This window comes from Hakea prostrata, chromosome 5 (genome assembly GCF_041222555.1).
Source record: "Hakea prostrata isolate BN-2017 chromosome 5, UWA_Hpros_2, whole genome shotgun sequence".
In the NCBI taxonomy this organism is placed as follows: Eukaryota; Viridiplantae; Streptophyta; class Magnoliopsida; order Proteales; family Proteaceae; genus Hakea; species Hakea prostrata.
Window position 1 is genome coordinate 30,501,440 of NC_142604.1, and position 25,867 is coordinate 30,527,306.

General features: G+C 42.4%; 1 protein-coding gene across 1 annotated transcript; it reads right to left on the minus strand.

The window, feature by feature from the left end:
* Positions 1 to 20,086: 20,086 nt before the first annotated feature.
* LOC149015806 (uncharacterized) lies at positions 20,087 to 21,043 on the minus strand. The gene has a single exon (XM_089156598.1). It carries the CDS (start codon positions 21,041 to 21,043, stop codon positions 20,087 to 20,089), a length of 957 nt encoding a protein of 318 aa, XP_089012724.1.
* Between the last annotated feature and the right edge of the window lie 4,824 nt (positions 21,044 to 25,867).

Here is a 25,867-nt window from a genome sequence, read left to right on the forward strand (position 1 = left end):
CATATGTCATTCGTTGTAAAACTTTCTTAACTTAATGAAATTCACTTCGTTTCACTTTATTATTGTGTATTATGCACTTTCTTTTCGTTGCATTAAGTGGTCCTTGTTAAATCATAATTATGGTCTATTATTCAACAAACAACTTATGCTTCATTAATTAAGTTTCTAGTCCGAGTTATCTATTATTCACTCTAAGAATACAGGAGTCACTTTTGGATCTATGACTCAGGAATGTTCCATTATCATTTATGTGGTCGGGGTTTTCACTTGAACTTGGGCTCCGATACCACTCTGTCACATCCACCCAGCCGGTACCCTACATGGCATACTCGGTATGTGATCCACAGTCCCGAAGATCAAGTATCAAGCAACCATGCCTCCCACATATGCGATAACACAATCATGAACAATATAATGAAAGTAATATCATACAAACCATAAGATCAAGACAAGATTAAAAGAGATAATATAATTAGAGTGAGGAAGTAAAAGACATCCAAACATAATATAATCAGAGTATAATGAGAGTGAGCGGAAATCACTCCCTCAGTTGCAGTGGAAAGTAGTTCAAAAATCATAAGGGGTTACAGACCAAGTATCAAAGATAACATAAGAGATAAACACCTAAACTAGTGTTTCTTCATTTTTATACTAAATGTCCTCATAGGTGTAAATAAAAGAGACTAGGCACGGCCGCTCCCACGCCAGGGTAGAGCTAATCCTGGAACATAGCATAATCACATGTGGGATCTTCAGGGTTATCTTCATAGTAGCCAACACCCGGAGGGTAGTATGCTTCATCGGGGGTCTCCTCATAGTGGGGGCCATCAAGTTCTTCAACACTTGTAGGATAGTCTAACAAAACATTGCACAAAAGGAGTGAGTTCAAAAGAACTCAGCAAGGCAAGTTATTCCATAATAACACAGATACATGATACAAAATATAACATGATGCAAGATGATATGAAACAAATGATGCAACTATGAATCTAACTCTATGTATGCTAGTCTCTATGTAGACATGCTTTAAGTCATAGCACCACACTTTTCTTGGGTAGGTCCAGTCACTCGGCTCCGGTAGGCTGTGGGTCTTGCATCCCTCGGGACAATCCATGGCTGGGGTTGAAGTCACCACTTTCTCACATAACCATTTGGTATAAGTATTGGCGCATGTCACGATAAAGCCTAGCCCAATGCAAGTCATCTACTCAGTCGTATCAAGTCAGATCCGGATACTTCCATTCCTCGCCCCTGGCGATCCTTTTCGGTATCCTTCACACTCGAGTCAGCATAATCCCTAACTACGGACTCATCAACCCTATTGGTCATCCAAAAATAGTAGACGAGAAGCTCTCACATCCTCTCACCAGTTGGTTACCGGTCTTGAGCGCCTGTGAGCCCAAGTCTAGCTATTTGCAACCCTACCAATAAATGGCCTCTAACGAGTAACCACAATGTTATCTATGCCCTCTCACGGGTTGGTTACCAGTCTCGAGCGCCCACAAATCCCAATTACTACCACTGTTCGTTTGGCCTCAATGCCCTTCCGATTCGGGTCTGATACAATAGGGACATCCTAGTCAACTCCACTAGACAAGTCCTATATATGTCATCCAATAATCCGGGAAAGCGTCAATGGGCACCTTTGGGAACATCCCATACTATTCCCTCCGATGTCCAAGGACAGAAATGTCAATAGGACATTCCCCAATCCCAAATCATACTTATCCAGTCACATTCTCAATTTCATCATATCATATACAAATGAATATTTCATCATATAGAATGATATGTATCATAACATGATCAATCACATATGTAATTAACAAGAATGAACAATCATGATAATCAAAAGGACATATAACATGGTACTACTATCTTGAAGTACATACATACATCAGTCATAGGATGATAAGAAAACCATAAGTAATGTAAATCTACTAGTTTCCAACATCGAAGTAATATTCACATATCCTATGTAATTATGGTAAACAACCGTCCTTACCTTGTGTTCCGTCTAAACCTTCTTCGAGAGCCGGATACTTGGATAACCACCTTAAGACCTCTACAACCGAATAGGAATAGCTGAGATGCCTACACTCACAAAGAAAACAAAACGGGCCGGCCAAGTTTTGGCCGGGGAACCGCCTCCAACGCCCAAGTTAGTCTAGGCAACAATAGAAGACCTTGAGAGAGTTCTCAAGGCATAGTGAATAATGGTAAGATGAATCTCATTCCTTTCTCCTTGTAGGATGAAGGTTTATATAGAGGATACTTCGAGGCAGCGTCTCCTTGTATTTCGCCTATTCTGTTGAGGAGTGGGCGAGAGATCTAAGGAAGCACACTCCCTTCTTTGTCGGGCCTAATAGAGCCGTTATTCACTTATCCATCTCCCCAAGTCTCGAAACGGTTATGTTGAGTAGTTATCTGTAACTGACCCTTTTGACTTGGTTGTCTTCAATGTCACTCTTGGTATTGAAGGTCTTCTTATCTTTCGTACTCTTCTCAAACATGGCTCCCGAGGGGATAACACACCTGCTTGAGTAGGTTTGTGCTCTCTCCTCAAAAGGGTTTTTGAGTCTCCCGAGGAAAGGGAACACACTTACCCGAGTGGGTGTGTGTGTTCCTCCCGAGGGAGGGGGACACACCTTCTCGAGTGGGGATGTGTGTCTCTCCCGAGGGGCTTCTCTAAACCTCCTGAGGGAGGGGGACACACCTTCCCGAGTGGGGGTGTGTGTCTCTCCCGAGGGGCTTCTCTAAACCTCCTGAGGGAGGGGGACACACCTTCCCGAGTGGGGGTGTGTGTCTCTTGCGAGGGGCCTCTCTAAACCTCCCGAGGGAGGGGACACACCTTCCCAAGTGGGGGTGTGTGTCTCTCTCCCGAGGGGACCCTTGGGCTATATGCTCTCCACAACAGAGCCCCCCATTCCGTGCGATTGGTTTCTCGAACGTATGGAATGCTTTTCTTGCATCTCTTTGAAGGTCATCTTTTCTTTAGAGATTCCTGGGTATATGTTGTCTTAAAAAACGAAAGTCATTTCTTCAAAAGTCTTCTTAAACGTTGCTATTCTTAACTTCCAACCATCGCATTAATTTGTCTTCATTGCAACTCTTGGTATGCCAACGGTGACATAATCCCAACCATTGAAGTCTTTCATTCTCGGCCATCCAATCGTGATCCTTAGTACTCTCAATCTCAACCGTTGTGTCCTGTTAATCACCAATCGTTGGATCGTGACCTTTCGCATTCCTGATCTCAACCATTGCCTCAATCGATTTTTGACCGTTAGATCTTACCTCTTCATTTCCTCACTCTCACTATAAATAGGGGGATAACCTCATTTTCATTCTTTTGCTTGCAATCACTTTGTTCCTGAGGTCTCCTTCATTGAATCGCTAACTCCTGCTTTTTTCGTCTTGCTCTTCAACTCTCCAAACAGTAAGTCTCTTCTAACTCTTCTCGATTTCTTTTTCTTTACCTTTCTACAATCATGGATAAGTTGAGAAAAAATCAAGAATTAGCCCGACTATCTCCCCTTAGGGAGGTCCCGGCCATTGAGGTTTTGGGTCCCGAAGCCTCTTCCCGTACTCATTCTATGCATTATTCTAGCGAAGAAGATCTTCTCGACTACACTAACTCTCAAGACGTTGTGAGAGCAGCGGCTGACTTAGGACCTGACTTGATTAACTTTGAGCCTTCTTTGATTCCTTTCTTGATCATTAGGAAGTTGATAAGACTAGTCAACCTTTCCCAACTCAATCTCGAATTGTTTGTTAGAGTCATTCTTCGCCTTGTCCCCCTCTCTCTCATCCTCCGGATTCTAGGAACCGTTGGCCTCCACTTCTTCATGCTGAATTGCTTTCGGAGGAGGCAGTTCTTGAGGAAAAAGTAAGCCGAAAACCCCTTCTCATATTGATATGACCGAAAGCTTTCGGATCCTGAATTTTACCCCAGCGATCTCAAGCAGATTCATCTTAAGCGCTTGAGGGACTTTTGCGAAATTCCTAAGGATTATTCCTTCCTCTTTCCGTCCCAGTCCAGTCGGGTTGGAGAGCCCTTTGAAGAAACATTTTCCCTTTATTTTGATGCCTTCTTGGGAGGTCTTCGTCTTCTAGTGCAGCGGATTATAGAAGATCTACTCAAGCATTATGAGATTTCTCCTTCTAATTTAATCCCGAATAGTTGGAGAAATGTAACATGCTTCGCTGGTTTTTGTTACAATGTTGGGGTTAAGCCAACTTTTCCTCTTCTTCATCAATTCTTCGAAGTCAAGAGTCAATCCCAGCAGGGTTGGCTTTCTCTTAACCGTCAGGCAATTGATGCGGTTGATTGGTCGGAATTTCGCCAAAAGTCGGGCGACTTTTGGTAGGGGTTCGATGAAAAATCAACCCCTGTTTGATGGGTTTTTTTGGTCATTTTGACCTCGAAATTTGATGTGTAGCCTAATTTGAGGCTAATAAACACATTGGTAGTGTTATTTTGATCTAAAACATTACCTAAACTAATGTTCTTAATCGACCCATGTCTTACTATACGCGGACGAAAGCCCCGAAACTAAAAACCTAAAAACTCATAAAACCAAATCATATAAAGTCTACAATTCATTGTACAAATACCGTAATACATAAAGTCATCCAACCATATAAAATCTGAAACTCTCGCCTCAGCACTGGCACCGTGCCTAGGTGGATCGAATTCCTCCGACTCGACTGTCTCCATTGATGCCCCCCAACAAATTCACATACTCATCCCATCTCATACGATATTGAAAATTGTCTAAGTAATCATTCACCGCAGTTCTATAGCGGTCATCTTCCGCCGCCGTGAGAACTCCAATTTGAGGGAAGTGAGAATAGGGCCAAGGAACGTCTCGCATGCCATCGATGCCCTTGTTGGTACGAATGACTCGATTGTGAAAGAGAGAGAGGGACATCATAGCTCCCATGATACGAAGAACTGAGGGGACACCATAGCTCCCATGATACGAAGAATTAGAGGGGTTACTAATTCCCATATCATACCGTCCATCCGAAGGAGGAGAGGGACACCATAATTACCCGTAGGCCAATAACCTCGGTGTGGAGCCTACAGACTCATCCAAGCTCATGGACCCCATTGACCAATCGCCGCATCCCAAGGATTAACATAGTCATGGCCGCCTCCCCTCGATGGTGGCTCGGCCTCGTATCGATATTGACGACCACGCCGATACTCACCACCATGATCATAATCCCGAGTGGCATGATCAAAATGACTCTCCCGGTGTATCCGGGTGGGGCTCCGTGTCTCCGGTAGTGGAACATGTATACGCTCTCCAATTCCTCCACCACCACCACCACCACCACCACCACCACCACCACACCACCACACCACCACACCCTCCCCACATCATCATCTCCACAGTTCCTCGGCATCATCCAACTCACCCCCCCCTCCCACCCTCTTAGCCATATACTCACCCACTTACCCTCCCCCCCTGTTCCACCCTCACCGTAACAATCTACCAAATATTATTTTTCCTTTCATTCGAGCTCTTCTTCAATTTGTGAATAAATACACATTTAGCTTAAGTCGTCCTAATTACCCAATCCTTACATCCAACCTCCACTCCCCAACCTTTATGACTATTATGAGATACCACCATTCACCCATTATCACAAAAACATTAGTTAGAAACCAAAAGTCAAAGACTCAAAACATTTATCATCTAAGCCCTAAGGATCTAACTATATGTATCTAACCTATCCATTTTCTCCCCCCCCCCCCCTAAGACCCAATGCATCTCTAAACAATTTGATCTCATATCAATCTTTTTTTTTATCTAAATTATTTAAACAATTAATACAACTCACTAATCGTTGAAATTCCAATGTCTCACCTCATTTGCATTTACCATCTCATCCCCAACTCTATCACCCGTCCATCCATGGTTTGTTCCAACCCTAAATGTTGACTATATTGATACTGTTTGAAAATATCCATATTAAAAAGCTTAAATTATACCAACTACCAAGTACCAATACCTACAATTCTACAAGCCCACAAGTCTACAAGACTACAAGTCTACAACTACAAATCAACACCATTTTACTTCCCCTATAAGAGATGCATCATGAGCCCAATCACTTAGAAACCACCTCTAGGTTCCTTATACATCCTTATCATGCTGTGCATTTCCCTAGTCCCCTCTTTACTATATCTTTCAACACTCAACACATCTCCTCACGATTTTGTTCCCTTTCCGTTATCACAAACCATTAGTCATAGACAATAATATCATACAGATAATCATAAACTCATTATAATTATATTTATGATGAATTGTTTATCTTACTTATCCCCCATCACCACTCAAACGACCGAGGCCCACTTTATCTCATCCTCCCTTTCTTTCCCTCCCAACTCACCTCCACTGATCTCCCATCATTCACCGTTGGTGTTTCTCTCACCACCGCATTTTTCCAATGTCCTTCAGATTAGTCAATATGCCGTGTCCACATATTATATCGTGAAGCCATCAACACTTACCCCTTCTTATGTTGGAGCCATTGTCACTTTCACCACATTCTTCCTACCAACCTTCATCACATCCAGAGCCCTGATATACGTCTTCATCCAGCATCCACATTTCAAGAAGACCTTCAATCCGTCCTGGTTATGATGGACTTTCTCCATCCACCTGCCCATTCCAGTTTCCTATCAATATACTCCACCTCTTCCTGGGTTTCCACATGGTATCAACTATCGTTGGGTGTTCCACTTTTTCTTTACCTTCTTTGATCCTTATCTCTTTTTCTATTTACTCATTTCCGAACGGTCCGAACCTCGATGTATGAGGGGCCCGCCGACTCGTGATCCGCCAAACATGCCAAATACACCACCCCTCCCCCGAATCGAAGGTCTAGCCCCCGTAGGCCCAGATGGACCAGCTCCCGTAGCTCTAGCTCGGCCATATCCCGCTCCCCGATGGTGCAATCGTCGCTCTCTCGCCATGGCCCGCCGCATATCCCTCTCCTCCCGATCTCTCGTCCACATCAACAGATCAACATCCCTATCATCATCCGAATCATCCACATATGATGACGGCCCCCGCACCGCATCATCTAGTGCTCTATTGACTTTCCTTCGATCATCTTTCTTCTTCCCCTTTTGTTTTTGTAAATCCTCGAGTAACTTGATTACATCCGGATGGGCCTTCAGGCATTTAGTCACATCCTTTGAACTCCCAAAGGATGTGACCCTTGAACCTACCGATGCCACCCGAGTATATTCTTTTGTGACAAAAATTACACTCGCTTTATTTTTGTCTCCATCAATAGCCGTACAATATTGCCATGCGGGTCGGCCCTCCCTCCTACCGCCGATCTCTCAGGTTGTCCCCGACCCTGCCTTGACCCCGTCCTCGTCCCCTCGCCTCGTCCACCCCGGGAAGACCCAGCCTCCTCTCGACTCCCACCAGCAGACATGATGACTCGGCATTCAAATAACATTAACAAATAACAACATCATTATAATTGTTTATACTTTATACACATATAAACAATCATATATGAAATTATGAATATTGCATGTATGATATAATTATAAAAATAGCTGCCCATATCAAAACCGGCGATGAAGCCACATGGGCAACACAACCAACAGTTGAAAAATACTTATATAATTATTCCATAATTTTCAAAACATTTCCCCCATTTTTCCCTATTTTTTGCATTTTTCATAATTATTGATATTTTTATTAATATCGGATATTTTTTGAAAAATAAAATAACTTATTTTTCGGTCAAAAAATATTTCGACTCCGTGAGTCCATAGATCGGCTCACGGAGTTCCACATATGTTTTTTCTATCATCATACAACCACCGTATCACTTAAAAAGTAATCATACAAGATAATCAAAATATCATTTTTTACCCACAAAAATAAAAAATTAAATACTTTGCGGGAAAAATTCCGACTCCGGAAATCGTAGATCGTCACATGGTATTCAACATATATTAATTTCAAAATCATCCAACATCATATAGCATGCATTTTGTGAAAATTTACTTGGATAAGAATGGTTACCTGTTTGACGAAAAACTCTCGGATCCGTGCGACGGCTACCGATCGCGAACAACGGATATCCGGCAACAAGGAAGCAAGATGTACCCGTAGATGTCGAAGATCGGCGAAAATATAGTGAAAAGTGCGAAAAATGAGAGAGAGAGCTCGGAGAAGAGAGAGAGAGAGAGAAATTAAAAAATTCGCGTTCGGCATTCGCCTTCGCTTTTATCGCCGGTCGGCGATTTATCGCCGACTCCGCGTGCGGTGTCGCTGGGGGTGTCGTATCGCCCCCGGGGGGGGGGGGGGGGGGGGGCAAATGACATCAATGCTCTTCGGGCTGCTGCTAGTGGTTGCACCAAAGAAGCATTCGCCCGCAAGCCAGCCAAGAAGACTTCTACCAAAGAGGTTGGTCCCGTTGTTCAGGCTCTAAGCGCTCCTGGCTCAACCAAACCTTCTGGATACTTGAAGAAAAGTTCCAAGAGAAGTGCTACTGCTAGCCTCGCAGGGGTCTTCCTGAGGTTGGCGTCCCTCAAGTGTCCCCTTCTAGCCATTCGGGCAAACCTACAAAGAGGCCTCGGGCTCCCGAGGACACTGCTGAGGAGTCTGCCAGGGCCTCTCCCGTCTTCGTTCCCAATGGGATCTGACTTCCAATGACACTGTTCTTGGGGATCCCAATGCTGCGTGATCTTGGCTTCTTGAAGGGATGGTCCCGTCAGATCGTCAGCATTTGAGAACTCTTCCTGATGACAAGTTTTATGCGAATGCTTATAGGTAATTCCTTCTTCCGTTATTTTGCTATGTAGCTTTTGACATAAATTTTGTAACTTGATATTTCAAACTTGCTTCAGGTACTTCTCGGGGGGAGCGCATTACATTGGAGAATGTATGATTCGTTCTGAGCATCTCGCTGATCAACTTCAAGCAGTTGATAAGGCCCATAGTCAAGTCAATGTTGAGCTTTCCGGCATGAGGAAGAAGGCCGAGTCTTTGAATAAACAGGATGAAGAGAAGAGCCTGAGATTGAGAGAGATCTCAGAAAGAAACTTAGTTCTTGAAGAAGAGCTTTCTGGAGCCAAAAAAGACCTGGAGGAGGCTCTTAAGGAGAAGGAGGAGTTTGCGCGTAGGAAAGAGGATATGGAGTCCCTCATTCTCCAACTTCGTTCTGAAGTGCATGTCGGGAAACTTCCCGTTAGTGCTGACGAAGTTCCTATCCTCATCCAAAAAGAGATTATCACTTCCTACTTTGGCACTACTCTATTTAAGAAACTTCAGATTGACCTTTCCGTCACTTCCTATCGTCTTGGTCTTGACGATGCTTTTACTGCTGTCAAGTTGATCTTCCTCGCCGCAAGGAGTTATCTGGGATGTTGGACGGGAGAGTATATGAGAAGCTTGAGAAAGCTTTGCCCGAGGGGGTTCAGTGCAAGGAACCGTTTAGCCCTCCCGATCCCCTCCTATATGTTGATGAAGATGAAGAATTTTGGAGATACTGAAAGGGAGACTCCCGTGGTTAAGGAAACTTCTGAAGACGAGTTTGAAACTGAGCCAACCCTACGTCTTCCCGAAGAGCAAAACCCTCCCGAGAATTAATTTTCTCATGTGAAAGAAAACTTGTTTTTATTTTCCTGTATCTTATTTCTGCAACTTGTTTATTTAACTTGTTTTTGTAATATTGGTCATCATGGCCAAATATTTTGAAGTTCCAATTGATGGCGTTGTTACCTTTCAACTTTGTGATTGCTTGCTTACTACTGAGGCGTTATGCTTTTCTTTCTCCCGAGTATCTCTCGAACGTGACCTCGAGTGTCCTTCGGATTTTACCTTGAGTGATGCCCCTAGCATAATGCCCCTAGCATAATGCCTTAGTTTAGTCTAGTTTCTGCAAAATTTCTTTGGTTTTCTTTTCTAAAGAAAACTATGAGATTTCTCCGAGAGGCTACCTGAGTGCCTCCCCGAGCGTAATGCCTTAGGGAAATTTATCTTTTGATAAGATCTCCTTGGGTTTTCTTTTCTGAAGAAAACTCTGAGATTTCTCCCGAGAGGCTACCCGAGTGACTCCCCGAGCATAATGCCTTAGAGAAATTTACCCTTTGAAGAATCTTGAATTTCTCTTGGGCTTTCCTCGTTTTTAAGAACGCTCTTGGGTTCTTCAATTTGTTATAAGTCAAGAACTATCTTGGGTTCTTCTTGATGTGAAGAGCTCTCTTGGGTTCTTGAACTTGTTATAAGTCAAGAACTCTCTTGGGCTCTTCTTACTTTGAAGGGCGCTCTTGGGTTCTTGAACTTGTTATAAGTCAAGAACTCTCTTGGGCTCTTCTTAATCTTATGAACACTCCCGGGTTCTTGAACTCATCTTAAGTCAAGAACTCTCTTGGGTTCTTCTTTCTTTGGGGGAAGCACTTGTGAATTCTTCACACACCCCCACTACTTCTTCATGAGAAAAGGGATGTAAAAAATGGAGATTAGATTTTATTGAAAATCAAATGGTTGTTCGACTTGATGGCAAGGGCTACATATCTTGACTAATTCTACTGAAAGAATTTTCGGAGATTCATAGAATTCCAAGTTCGGTCTATCATTTCGCCTGTGGCTAAATTTTTTAGCTTGTAGGTCCCCGTCTTTGTCTCTTTTTTGACAACATACGGCCCTTCCCATGTAGGTGAGAGCTTCCCTTGGTTTCTTGGGTCGGATGCCGCAACTTTGCGAAGTACTAAGTCACCCGGATGATGTCTTCTATTCTTCACCCGAGTGTTGAAGTATCCTGCTACTCGATTCTGATATCTTTGATTTCGATACTCAGACATGCTTCGCACTTCATCAATAAGATCTAAGTTACTCTTCAAGCCTTCTTCGTTTGCTTCTTCATTGAAGTCTGTGTACCTCTTTGACCCCACTAATACTTCAACAGGGACAAGTGCCTCGGTGCCGCAAGTCAGCCGAAAAGGAGTTTCTCCTGTAGGAGTTTGAGCTATAGTACGATATGACCAAAGGACGCTAGGTAGTTCTTCTACCCACTTGGCCCGACTTGTCTCCAGATGTTTCTTTATTCCGTCCAAGAGCGTTCGATTGGTTATTTCAACCTGCCCATTGCTCTCTGGATATGCCACAGATGACGTTCTATGCTCAATATGGTATCTTTCTCAAAAACTCTTGAAATCTGCTCCAACAAATTGTTTTCCGTTATCGGTCACAAGGATCTTTGGAATTCCAAATCTGTAAATGATCCTCTCTTGAAAGAACTTCTGCATTTTCTTCTCAGTAATGGTCGAGAGTGTCACATCCCGCCAAATAACCACCCAGCCTATACCCTATCTGGATTACCCGGGGAGTGATCCACAGCCCAAAAGATCAAGTTTAGGAATGATCATATCCATTTAGCACAATAATATAATCAAAAGCAAGAACAAATCATTGTATTCCAATAAAATAATAATAAAAGTCAAGAAAGGATCTCAGAAGGATCACTAAAGAATATCAGAGTGCGGAATAACAAGATACTATCAAAAGACAACTGTAGAGTATAGCGGAAATATACCCCACAACATATGCGGAAGGTAGATCGAAATCTAAAGCAAGCTCTAAGCTAATACAAGTAAAATAAAAGTCTAGAAGAAACAAGAGAATCTAATCCACATCTTCAGTCGGCTCTTCTTCTTCTTCAGTCTTCATCTTCTTCGCTTTAGGGTCATGCTCTTGAAGCTTCAGATCAGCATCTAGTGCACGATCCCATCAGTGAATAAGACGATGCCGGCTGCCATCAATAGGAGTCGTCAGTGCAGCCCAAATCTGAGTGTTGGCTGCCTCGTTGTTCATTACCTTGTCCAAGGACATCTGGAGCTGTACCATGTACGGAAAGGTCCTCCGTACTGGGGCAGGGGTTCTCTTTCGTACCTGCAATGTCATCTAAAAACAAGTCCCCCGAAGAGTAAGCTCAAAATAACTTAGCAAGTAAACCAAATACAATAAGCATATTCACATGTATTCAAAAGCAAACATACATGCAATGATATGAAACAATAAATGCAATATGCTTCTAACTTTATGTATGTATGCTGGTCTCTATTGGCAAACATGCTTTAAGTCATAGCACCGTACTTCTTTGGGTAGGTCTCAATTCACTCATCCTCGGTTGGAAAAGGGTCCTTCATCCATCTTGGACAATCCATGGCTGGGGTTAAGTCACGGCTCTCTCACATCACCATTGGTCTAAGTACTGGCGCATGTCAGGGTTAAGCCTAGCCCAATGCAAGTCATCTACTTAGTTATATCAACTCAGATCCAGATACGTCCATTCCTGTCACATCCACCCAGCCGGTACCCTATCTGGCATACCCGGGATGTGATCCATAGCCCCAAGGATCCTTAGTTCAGGGACCATATCACCCACATTGACGATAACACAATCATGAACAATCAATATTAAGCTAAGCAATTAATAATATTAGAATTCGGGAATGAGATACCAAAGATAATCAGAGTGCGGGAATAGATATTATATCAGATAAAATAAAGAAGGCAGCGGGCGGAATCCACTCCTTCAATCAAGCGGAAAGTGAGGTCAAATCTAATTAATTACAATCCCAAGTTATAAAGATAAATAAAAAGTTATTACAATTCGGTACCATCATCGAAGTCTTCATTGTAGCTAGCCTCCGGATAGTGGTATGGGGTATCCGGGTCCGCCTCGGGGAACATACCATCAGAATAATCACCTGTAGAGTAGTCTAACAAAACATTGCAACAGAAAAGGAATGAGTTCAAAGAACTCAGCAAGGTAGTTATTCCACAACACATAAGCCACATGATAACAATAATCAAATAATGCGAATGATATGAGACATATGAATGCAATATGATTCTAACTCTATGTATGTTGGTCATCTAGGGTAGACATGCTTTAAGTCATAGCACCATACTTCTTTATGTAGTCTCAGTCACTCATCACCGGGGGGAATTGGGTCCTGCATCCCTCTCGGACAAATCCATGGTTGGGGGTTTCGGTCACCACTCTCTCACATCACCATTTGGTCTAAGTATTAGCACATGTCAAGGTAAAGCCTAGACCAATGCAAGTCATCTACTTAGTCATATCATGTCAGTTCCAGATACGTCCATTCCTCCCCTCTGGGGATCCTTTCCAGTATCCTTCACACTAGAGTCACGTATATTACTCACCGGACTCATCAACCCTATTGGTCATCCACAAATAGTAGACGGGAAGCTCTCACGGATCATTTCACCGGTCTTGAGTGCCCATGAGCCCAAGTCTAGCCATTTGCAACCCTACCAATAAATGGCCCCTTTCTGGTATCCGCAATGTAATTTATGTCCTCTCACGGAGTGGTTACCAGTCTTGAGCGCCCACAAATCCACACTACTACCACAGGTCGTTCGGTCTCAATGCCCTTCCGATTCGGGTTTGATATGATAGGGACATCCTAGCCAAACACCACTAGACAAGTCCTATGTATGTCATCCAATAACTCGGAAAGTGTCGATGGACATCCTCGGAGAACATCCCATACTATTCCCTCCGATGTCCTAGGACAGAAGCACCAGTAGGGTACTCCTCAATCCCAAGTTATACTTAAGCAATCACATGCCCAAGTCCATCATATAAATTCACAGGATACAACATCATAGTAAACATTCTATTCATAACATTGACATAATTCATCATATATTGAAATTGATAGACATAATAAGGCATTGTAATAAAAATAATGTAAACACAATGCTACTGTTATAAGACATATGTAGCAAGTCTAAAATGGTAAGAATATGAGATAGAGACTATGTTCACTAGGTTAGGAACACCAAGTCAAAAATCCACATCCTATGTAATTATAGCGATAACTATCCTTACCTTGGGTTGGAAAAGAAGATGGTCCAAGATCACAAGCAAGTGGCCCAATTAGTCTTAAAACCCTAAACAAGCATATATGAAGGATTATAGAAGAAATCAGAACAATCGGAGATCGAACGAATCAAAACTAGGCAAAAGTTGCTGACAACAACTCTGTTGGTCGATACATTGGGTCGATGGTATCGACCAACAAGTATCGTCCCAAAGAGTCTCGGACAACAAGTTGGATTTTTGGGTTTTGGCCCAAAATTGGTCTTCCAGGTCTTGGATCGATACTAAACTTGGGGAACAGTTCAACCACAACATAGAGACACTAATTATCAAGGAATTAACATAATCCAATGGTCCATTTAGAAATCCCCAAATTGGCATATCAAGTTCAAGAGTTGGAAATCATGGCATTGGTTATTGCTTAATGCAAATTGGGGGAAAACATAGTGGATTAGGTAGGGAATAACTTAGGAGCAGTATTGAAATCATATGCAAGGTATATATTAGGTTAATCATAGGCTTCATCTCAGTTTTGGTAAATAAAGCAAGTTGGTGAGCAACAATTCATGGAAATGCATAGTTAATGATCAAGATGTAAGTAAATCATAGCAAGATTGGGGAAAACATTAATATATTAGGTAAAGAAGACTCATGGCATGGTGTTTGCAAAGTTGCAGCACCTTGGCCATGGTCCCAACAGTAAAATAAGAGAAATGATGAGTGAGAAAGAGACTAGGAGAGAGAGTCATACCTTGAGAGTAGAGTAAGAGAGTGGAAGTGGGTAGTTGGCAATGATTAGTGGGGAAGATGCTTCACCATTACCAAGGAGGAGTTCTTGGGAGTCTCATTCACGTTCTCAGGTGCCTCAATGGTTAGAATAGGGTTCAAAACACGAGGATGGAATAAATAGAGTAGAGAATATTCCACAGAATCATTAAATCCAGATTCAGCAACCCTGTTGGTCGATACATTGGGTCGATGTATCGACCCACAGTATTGACCCAAACATGTTTCAGCAGAAAATTCGAGAATAGTTCAGCAACTTAAGGTGTGGACTTGGAGGGCTATACAAGGTAAAATTGCATGGGGTTTTCTCCTATAGTTCACTCAAGAAGTCTAGTTTCAGGGAATACCTTCAGATTGTGGACAGGAGTCCGTTTGATATCTCAATTGTCTCACTCTTCATCAGTGCGCAGATTCTAACTTAACACTAATAATGTGCTCAAGGAAGGAGCAACATCATCAATGTCCATAGAATGGAGTTCCGACACCACGTCATCAACTAGTAGGGTCCACAAGTCCCTTCTACCACCACTTCGGGTCTTCGGACCTACAAACACAACAATTTCCGGGTCGGGTCAAGGCTAGGTAAAAGCTGGATTTTACAATTCCTCCCCTCTTGGGATCCTTTCCAGTATCCTTCACATTAGAGTCAGCGTATCCGACTCTCTCAAATACGGACTCATCAACCCTATAGGTCATCCACATATAGTAAACGGGAAGCTCTCATGTCCTCTCACGGGTTGGTTACCAGTCTTGAGGGCCCATGAGCCCAAGTCTATCCATATGCAACCCTACCCTTAAATGGCCCCCACAATGTGATTCATGTCCCCTCACGGATTGGTTACTGGTCTTGAGTGCCCATGAATCCCCATTGCTACCACAGGTCATTCGGTCTCAATACCCTTCCGAATCGGGTCTGATATAACAGGGGTATTCCTAGCCAAACACTGCTAGACCAATCCTAAGTATGTCAACCAGTAGTTAGGGAAAGAGTCAAGGGGCACCATAGGAAAGCGTCCCATACCACTTCCACTGATGTCCAAAGACAGAAACGCCAATAGGGCATTCCCCATTCCTCAACTACGACCTAAGCATCCACATCACATCATGACTCCAAACATATCATAATCACACTCATATCCACATCATAGTCCATATCGCATTTTCATAATCAATAATCAATTCTAATATATAATTCACAATGTGGACAAAATACTATAGTTGCAGAAGTGTCATGATGTAAAAGAAACTAAACAAAAGTAGTTAAATCATGCATTCATGTCATAATACAATAACACATGTAAATAAGCATATTGTGAGTTGGAATACTCACCTCGTAATCCGAACTTATAGTCTTCAAATAAGAGATCAGAGAACAGATCCAAAATCACCTAAACAACCTTGACAAAACATGTATAGGTCATAAGAAGCAATTCCAAAAGATTGGAGTCGAAACGGATCAAAAACAGAGTTGTTGTCACTGTGGGTTGATTGGCTGGGTTGATTGACCCAGTCGACCCAATGAACAGTACGGGTCAAAAATCAGGTTTTTGATCTGAAACCTATCCTACACAATCCGGAATGCTAAGAAACTTGGAGGGAATCTCTAAAACAGTAATCTAAGACTAAAAAGCATAGTTTAGACATCAAACACTGATCAAAATCAATACTAACTAATTTATAATCATACTTTCTAATTTGGTAAAAATCATAGTTTTCATTGAAAACATGCTATGAATGAAAGAGATGAACTAGAGATAATGAGATCTCATTCTAGTACATGAATACAGTAAATCAGAGGTATGAATAATCATAAGAATACATCTATAATGCTAGAAGAAATCGAAATAAGAATATGATCATAGATGCATGTAGAAAACATAAGAATCATGGTAAGATTTGATTATGATGATCATAGTATGAGAATGAATGGAGATTGTAGAAGATACAATTGCAGAGATGCAACATCTTCTTCAAATCTCAATTTAGAGAAGAGAAAGATCAAGGAAAGAATAAATCAATAACATAGAAGTAAGATTACTAACCTTTGATTGAAGAACAAGAGAGAGAAAGCTTGAGAGTTGAATGTAGATCTTCTTCCACACCAATGGAGGCTTGGAGATGAGTTCCCTTCGTTCTCTAGGTGTTTTGGAGGCTAGGGATACTAAAAGCACGAAGTCCTATGGTATATATAGCAATATAACCCTATTTAGAAGATTCTGCTCGAGTTCAGCATCCTTGGGTTGATTGGCTGAGTTGACCCAGGCAGTCGACCCAGACTGTCAACTTAGCCGGAAATAGGGATTTGAGGGTCTTCCACTACTCGAAATCAAATGAAACTTTAAACACATAACTACAACTTACCTAGCATGGAAAAAGGACTTCGAATCATATCTAACCAAGCTCTAAGGTCATCAACCAATCTTCTCTTCATCAAGGTGTAGTCTCTTTTCTAAATCAACTAAGGTCTTCAAGATGGGGCATCATTGTCTAACTCCATGGGTTCGGAGTTGAACACCATGTCTTCTACTGCTATGGCCCATAGTTGACTTTCACTTCTCTTCGGGCCTTTAGATCTACACTAAGGGAGAGGTCCGACCTGACTTTCTAGGATCTTCTAAACATATCAACACTATACTCAAGGTCCAACTTCAAGGTCAAACATCAAACAAGTTCTTCTTCATCCAAAACGAATAGGGTGTCTAATTTAGGTTTTGGGATGGATTTCACAGAGAGGTTCGGCCTCCACCCACTGAGTGAAATAATCGATTGTGACAACCAAATATTCCCTATTATTCGCGGCCCTTAGGATCTTTCCCACCAAATCCATCCCCCACATGGAAAAAGGGATTGCACTGGAGATTGATGTAAGTGGGACAGCCGGAGTTCTCAGAACAGATGCATGAAGTTGACATTGCTTGCATTTTTTGACATAATCCACGGCGTCCGTCTGAATAGTCGACCAATAAAGCCCTTGGCGTATATGTGCTCCGCATATTCCTTCGTGTACTTCGACTAAGGCATATTTAGCTTGAGAAGGGCCAACACATTTTAGAAGAGGTTGTGTGACTGATCTTTTATAAAGTTGCTCTTCTTGGATGGTGAACTTCACTACTTGATTCTTAATTGCCTTAGCTTCCTTGATGTTTTTTGGAAGAATATCATTCTTCAAATATGTAATAATTGGATCCATCCAACTAGGTTCTTCTTCAATATCCATTGCCTCGACCTCTTGAATACTAGGAATCTCCAATTTCTCAATATAGACGGCTGAGCCTAAAGTCGAATATTTGGATAAAGCTAGCTTGGATAACTCGTCTGCTATTTTAGTTTCCTTTCTTGGGATTTGTTTTATTTCGAGTTGATCGAAATAATGGCAACATTCATCAATTTTGGCCAAGTAATTTTCCATTCTTGTTTCTTTCGCCTCGTACACACCACGAACTTGATTCACGATCAATTGAGAGTCACTTCAGACTTCTAGTTCCCGAACTCTTAAGGCTCCGGCAAGTCTTAGACCTGCTAGAAGGGATTCGTATTCAGCCTCATTGTTGGAGGCTCTGAAGTTAAATCTTAGAGCATAATGGATTGTGAACCCGTCCAAGCTAATTAGCATTAGCCTTGCTCCACTCCCCGAAGAGTTGCTCGAGTCTTCGACATACAAAATCCATATTTCTCGACCGAGTTGGTTTTCTTCTCCTGAAGTGGATATGTTACTCTCAAGAACAAAATTGGCTAATACTTGCCCTTTGATGGTTGGACGAGTTCTAAACTCGATTTGGTATTCACTTAACTCAATAGCCCATGTTACCATCCTTCCCACTAAGTCCGGTTTCTGTAGAATCTTCTTCAACGGGAAGTTGTTCAAGACTACAATTGGATGTGCTTGGAAATATGGCCTGAGTTTATGAGATGTGGTTACAAGAGCTAAGGCTTGTTTGTCCACATCCGGATATCGTGTCTCGGTATCCACAAGAACATGAATTATGAAATAGATGGGGTTTTGTGAAGTACCTTCTTCCTTTACTAATACCGTGCTTATTGTTGCCAATGAAATGGCTAAGTATGTGAATAGTTGTTCTCTAGGTGTAGGTCGAGCTAAGAGGGGCGGTGACCCAAGCTTCTCCTTCAACTTCTCGAACGCTTGCTGACACTCCTCGGTCCATAACGTGTCCTTAGCCTTCCCGAGGTCCTTGAGAGCCTTGAAGAAGGGCAAACATTTTTCACCCGATCTTGAAATGAATCTGTTTAATGCGGCTACTCTTCCGGTTAGGCATTGAATATCCCGAACCGTCTTTGGTGATTCCATCTTAATCAAGGCTTTGATTTTTTCCGGGTTTGCCTCAAATCCCCTTTGAGATACCATAAATCCAAGGAATTTCCCAGAAGATACACCTATCGCACACTTCTCCGAATTTAATCTCATCTGATATGTTCTCAACGTATCAAAGACTTCTTCAAGATCTTCCAAATGACTTCCTCGGACTATACTCTTGATGAGCATATCATCTACATATACTTCCATATTCCTTCCAATCTGGTGTTTGAAGACCTTATTTACCATTCTTTGGTAGGTTGCCCCGGCGTTCTTCAACCCGAAAGGCATTACTTTGTTGAAGTAGCTTTCTTGCTCTGTCATGAAGGCCGTGTGCCTCTCGTCCTTGGGATTCATCATAATCTGATTGTATTCCAAGTAAGCGTCCATGAAGCTCAATACTTCATGTCCCGTTGTGGTGTCGATCAACAAGTCGATCCGGGGAAGTGGATAGCAATCCTTTGGGCATGCTTTATTCAAGTCTGTGTAATCCATACACATTCTCCATTTGCCATTGATTTCTTCACCATTACAACGTTTTCCAGCCAAGTTGGGCATTCTATCGGCTTGATGAAACCCGATTGCTCTAACTTCTCCACTTCTGTCCTGATGGCGGCATGTTTCTCGAGCGATCTTTTTTGCCTTTTTTGGATCATTGGAATTGCATCTTCTCTAATCCATAAACTATGTTCTACAATTCTTTGATCAAGACATTGTACGCTGAGAGGTCCCGAACTACCATGAAGGTTGACTAGACAACAGCATCCCGAGGGGATTCCCCGATTCTTGAATCCAACTGAATGGTTCCTTCGGATATGGCAGATGACCCGGCGAATCCGTATAGATGAGTCCCGTATGGAGTCATCATCTCATCTTCAAATTTTAACTTCTTAAATCCTTCGTAGGATAATAAGTCGGCGGAAGACCCCGTGTCCACAAGAACTCGGTGAACTTCACGATTTGCCAATTCACTTTGATGACTATAGCATCATCATGAGGAGAAGTTATGCCCTTAAGATCTTCATCCGTGAAGGTTATTGGATCTGGACACAAGTCATTTCTTCGTTTTCTTGGCAACTGCATCTATCCCACGTACCACGCTTTTTGTTTAGCCTTCTTAATGGATTCCTCGGTCGGATTTCTCAAAACAATATAGGTAGGAGAGTCTTCCCGGTGGGTTGGCTTCTTCTCGAGATGCTTATCTGCTCGCTCGGGACTTTTGGATCTGGGTCTTTTGGTTGCTCTTGGTGGAGTCTTCTCTCGATCTTGTTGCTTCCTTTGAAGATATTTTTCAAGATGACCTCCTTGGATGAGTTTCTCGATCTCAACCTTGAGATTTCTACACTCATCCGTATGGTGGCCGTAGTCCTTGTGAAAGCGACAATACTTAGTCATATTCCTATCTTCGGGTTGGGCTCTAAGCTTACCTAGCCGCATCAAGAGGTCTTTATCTTGAATTTGCAATAGGATTTCTGACCTCTTAGTATTGAAAGGTGTAAAGTCCTCGTTGGCGAGTCTTTCTTTCCAACTTCCTTTTTTGTCATCCTTTCCCCGAGCGTTTGAGTTCTGACCTTTTTCTCCATAATTCTTCTTCTCCCTCCCTCCTTTTGTGGACTCTTCGCAAGCTTCAATAACTTCTGCAACCGTCACTTGCTTTTGGCATTTCTTGAGAAGGGCTTCGTAAGTCTTGGGTTTATCTTGAAGTAACACTTCTAGCAAGCGTCGCTGAGTTATTCCACTCCATAATGCATTGTATGCCACCGTTTTATCAAAATTTTCAACTTCAATCGCCACTTTATCAAATCTTAAGAGATAGTCATGAACAGACTCATTCGGCTTTTGTCTAATGGCAAAGAGGCTATCTGCTGTCTTCTTACTCCCAATACAACTTTGGAACCAAGCAATGAACTTTCTTCCAAGTTCTTGGAAGTTTCGGATAGATCTTGGCTTTAAACTAGAAAACCACTTTATTGGTGGGCCTTTGAGAGAAGCCGAGAAGGTTCGGCATAATAACTCATCCTCTCGGCCAATCACAGCCATGACAAACTTGAAATAACTAATATGTTCACGAGGATTAGACTTACCTTCATAGGGAGCAAACGTCAGCATGATGAAGTTGGGTGGAAGAGGTGCTCTCATGACTTCCTCTGAGAAGGGTTCTTTGTCGACCACATCATAGTCGTCATCTAGGTCTCTGTCATCAAGCTTCCTCTCCAACTAATCTTCTCCCGAGTCCATGCGCCTCTGGACGCCCTTGTGGAGACCGAACACTTCTGAAATCTAATAATTGGGAAGTAAGTCCATAAGAAGATCTAGACTGGCTGACTGACCCTCTCGGGTTATCATCTCTTGTATCCCGTCTTCCTTGACTTTCTCCTTCCTAATCTCGAATTCTTCCATTTTGACACTCTCTTCTGGGTAAATCCTGAGTCTTCCTGAGACCGGCCAAACGGTTGAACACACTTCCCCGAGTCAGATTTCCTCGGAGAGTGGTTCTCCAATATGGACTCCTTGAGATCCTTCTCCAACACGTTCGATTGTTTGTCTGGGTCCTCCGGGATTTTTCCTTTCTCGAACTTCGTTCACCGGTTGTTGCCTATCCCGAATCTGTCGAACAACTTCACGTCTCCGTCCTTCTTGTGTATTTCGAGAGGGTCCGGATGGTACCCTGATTTAATTGGTCCGGATGGTACCCTGATTTGATGAACTAAACCTCGAACAACTCCTTGAAGTTCCAACATTTGTTTTTGGACTTATCTTTGCATATTTTGTAAATCAACAATTTGTGAAACCCAGCCCTGACCCTAATCCGGAAACTTTGTTATTTGTAGGTCCAGTGACCCGAAGTAAGGCAAGAAGTCATCTTTGGGCCATTTCAGTTGAAGACTTGATGGCTGGATTGGAATCCATGAGTGTTGATGCCAGTGTTCCAATGGTGGAAACTGCACCCTGATGAAGATTGGATTAGTTGATGGTCTTGGAGTGGTCTCTGTATTGATTCAAAGGCATTTCTAACTCCTAGGTATGTCACTCTAGGTGTGTGCAAAACCCCTTGATGTTTGGACTTGATCTGAGCCTTCAATTCCCTGTTTTGAAGTTGCTGTCTTGATTGGTCGACTCATTGGTCGATTGGACCAATCGACCAATCAATCGACCAATTGATTATGTTTTTGAAATTTGAATCATGTCTCTTCTATTTAAGTCTAATCTCGGGAATACTCTGCCTCCTCTGCCTCCTAAGCCTCTAGAACGAGTTATAACCCCAATCTAACCCATTCCCTTGCATTCCTTGGTGATCTCTTACAAAGACTTGAAGAATTCTTCATCCTCCTACAGCAAAGGTATGATTTCACTCACTCTTTCTTCTATCTCTGATTTTCTTTCTTTAATTATGTTCTTCGTTGAGATCAGGAAGAAGATGATGCACTCTTGCAACCATCTATTCCATGATCTCATCATGTTCTTTAAGATCCATGATCATCATCATGATCTTAACCTCAACCAGTAGAATCTTCGAAACCCTAACCCTAATCCTTGGAAACCCTAACTTGTGTGATCATCTGGAGAACTTTTGGTAACCTCCCTAGTGAAGGAAAATCCTCTTGGGTGACAATTGTGTTAACCTAAACTTCATCATTGAATGACCCTTCTTGTTATTTGTGGCTAAAAATTTATCTCCCTTCATCCAGAGCTCCCAATTATTTTCCGAGGGAACCAAAAAGGGTGAGACCCTAATTCTCTGGAATCAAACCAAGAACCCCTAGTTTGATCATGGTAACCCAATCAATGTGTTTTCTTTACTATATCTGTAATCTTCATATCCTAGTTCTTTTATCTTTGATTATAATATTTTCCCTCATAATCTATGTTTAACCTAGTAGGTTAACCTTTTTGTTCCTAGGTTACAACTTGGGAACTTGATTTGATTTATGAATTTATATCCTCTATACCCTAGAATACTACCATGATAATTTCCCTCTGATTTGTACCCTTTTGAACCATCAAATTCGGTTCTTGATTCTCAAAATTCGGATTCTTGTAGGCCACCTTATCGCATTGGTCGACCATTGGTCGACTGGTCCAGCAGACCAATCAATCGACCAATGAGTACAGCAACCTCATTCTTGGTCTGTTTCGATTGATTTATGATCTTTCCTTTATGCATCTTTCCTAACATGTTGTATGCACTTGTTTAGGACTATCTTCTTAGGTTTAGTCAAGATCATACTTGATTCTTTAATCCTATCCAAGTTAGAAGGTAAGGACAGTTAATTCCTTAACTACATAGATTGCTTGTTCTCTGGTTTCTACTTTATGAAACTATGAGATTACCTACTGTTGTTGTATTTTAATTCTGATCTCCTACTGTGGGAATAGTAGCACTTGTTTATATTGTCTTTTTATTATTCATGATATATGAATTACTTATTATTGCCTAATCTGATTTTTTTTGCTTTTACATTCTCTTGCATATGATGAACTGCTGGTTGTGTATGTCATGACTGTTCTGAGAATGTGTTTGCTTAAGTTTGTTTTGGGATTGGGGAGTATCCTTTTGATGCTTCTGTCCTTGGACATTGGAGGGAATAGTATGGGATGTTCTCCGAAGATGCCCATCGACACTTTCCCGAATCAATGGTTGTCATACCTAGGGATGTCTAGCAGTGTTTGGCTAGGATATACCCCTGTTATATCAGACCCGATTCGGAAGGGTATTGAGACCGAATGAACCGTGGTAGCAATGGGGATTCACGGGCGCTCAAGACCGGTAACCAACCCGTGAGAGGACGGGAATCACATTGTGGGGGCCATTTATTGGAGGGTTGCATATGGCTAGACTTGGGCTCATGGGCGCTCAAGACCGGTGAAATGATCCATGAGGGGACATGAGAGCTTCCCGTTTACCATATGTGGATAACCAATAGGGTTGATGAGTTCGTAGTCCGGGACTATTAGGACTCTCGTGGAAAGGATACCGGAAAGGATCGCCCGGGGCGAGGAATGGAAGTATCTGGACCTGAGTTGATGTAACTGACTAGATGACTTGCATTGGGCTAGGCTTTTCCCTGACATGCGCCGGTACTTATGCCAAATGGTTGTGAGAGAGTGTGTTGACTTAACCCCCTGCCATGGTTTGTCTTGAGGGATGCATGACCCATTACCAACCGGCTGCCCAAGATACCTTAAATGGTTGAGGGAACCCAAGATATCTTATTTGGTTGAGGGTGTGAGCGGACTTTCCCTATGAAGTACGGTGCTATGACTTAAAGCATGTCTGCCATAGAGACCAGCATACATAGAGTTTAGATGCATTCATACCTTATCTGTTCCATACTGCATTGCATCATGTTATGTTTTGCCACATGTTATATATGATGTTATGGATTAACTACCTTACTGAGTTTCTTCGAAACTCATTCCTTTTTTTGTACATTCTTTGTTTAGATTATCCTGCAGGTACAGATTATTATGACTAGCAGTACAGTGAAGCGCAAGCCGATGAAGCGTATTACACGCAAGGTGCTGGCGATGATCAAGATTACTCTGATGATCCCCCGGCGGATCAAGCTGCGTACTACTTTTGAAAACAGCATAGAGTTAGAACGGATTCATTGGATTGACGAAGTCCATACTTATGAAGACGTTATCTATAAACTAGAAGACGCTTGATCTTAGTTTATTTCTTAGTACATTTGTTTCAGTTGTAATTCCTTTTGACTTTCATACTACGTTCCGCTATATTGGTGGAGTGAGTTTCCGCCTCACTTTACTCTTTTTGATATCATTGGATATCTGGTATCTTTTCCGCACTCTGATTATACTGATTATTCATTATTGTTTTGAACCTTTGTTTATAATATTAAACCTTGATTATTTCCTGTTTTTGATTATGTTATTGTATATGTGGGAGGATGATTTCCTCGATACTTGATCTTCGGGGCTGTGGATCACACTCTCGGGTATGCCAGTTAGGGTACCGGCTGGGAGGATGTGACAATTGCTGCTGGAATTAGGGGTTGATCTGAACCTCCTTCTCCAAATGGAGTCGGTATGGTTCTAGGAGGATTCTCTGGAATTCCTTCTCGAACTTCCTATAGAATCGAAATTTGTTGATCTGGAGAAGGGAGAACCTGTTCTTCAACACGCCCGTTTTCTAACTCCCTTTCTCTTCCACAAGTAATAACTTGATTGAAATTCGTCACCTAGTTAGTGGTACGTCTCGTCATGCCTTTTTATGATGTTTCCCACAGACAGCGCCAATTTGTTGCGTCTAAACCTTCTTCGAGAGCTGGATACTTGGATAACCACCTTAAGACCTCTACATCCGAATAGGAATAGCTGAGATGCCTGCACTCACAAAGAAAACAAGAATGGGCCGGCCAAGTTTTGGCTGGAGAACCGCCTCCGACGCCCAAGTTAGTCTAGGCAACAATAGAAGACCTTGAGAGAGTACTCAAGGCGTAGTGAATAATGGTAAGATGAATCTCGTACCTTTCTCCTTGTAGGATGAAGGATTATATAGAGTTCTCTGAACCTCTTGAGGGAGGGGGACACACCTTCCCGAGTGGGGGTGTGTGTCTCTCTTGAGGGGCTTCTCTAAACCTCCTGAGGGAGGGGGACACACCTTCCCTAGTGGGGGTGTGTGTGTCTCCCGAGGGGCCTCTCTGAACCTCCCGAGGGAGGGGACACACCTTCCCAAGTGGAGGTGTGTGTCTCTCCCGAGGGGACCCTTGGGCTATATGCTCTCCTCAACATCTTGAATTGAGATGAAGATGGACCAAAGATCAAAAGAGGAAGGTCCCAAAGATAGAACTTAGACCCTAGACAAACATAGATGCAATATTAGAAGAGAAATCAAGAAAA

Bases quoted from the DNA above. Each gene is read 5' to 3' on its own strand.
- LOC149015806 (XM_089156598.1), bottom strand. From the start codon at position 21,043: ATGGCTGTGATTGGCCGAGAGGATGAGTTATTATGCCGAACCTTCTCG.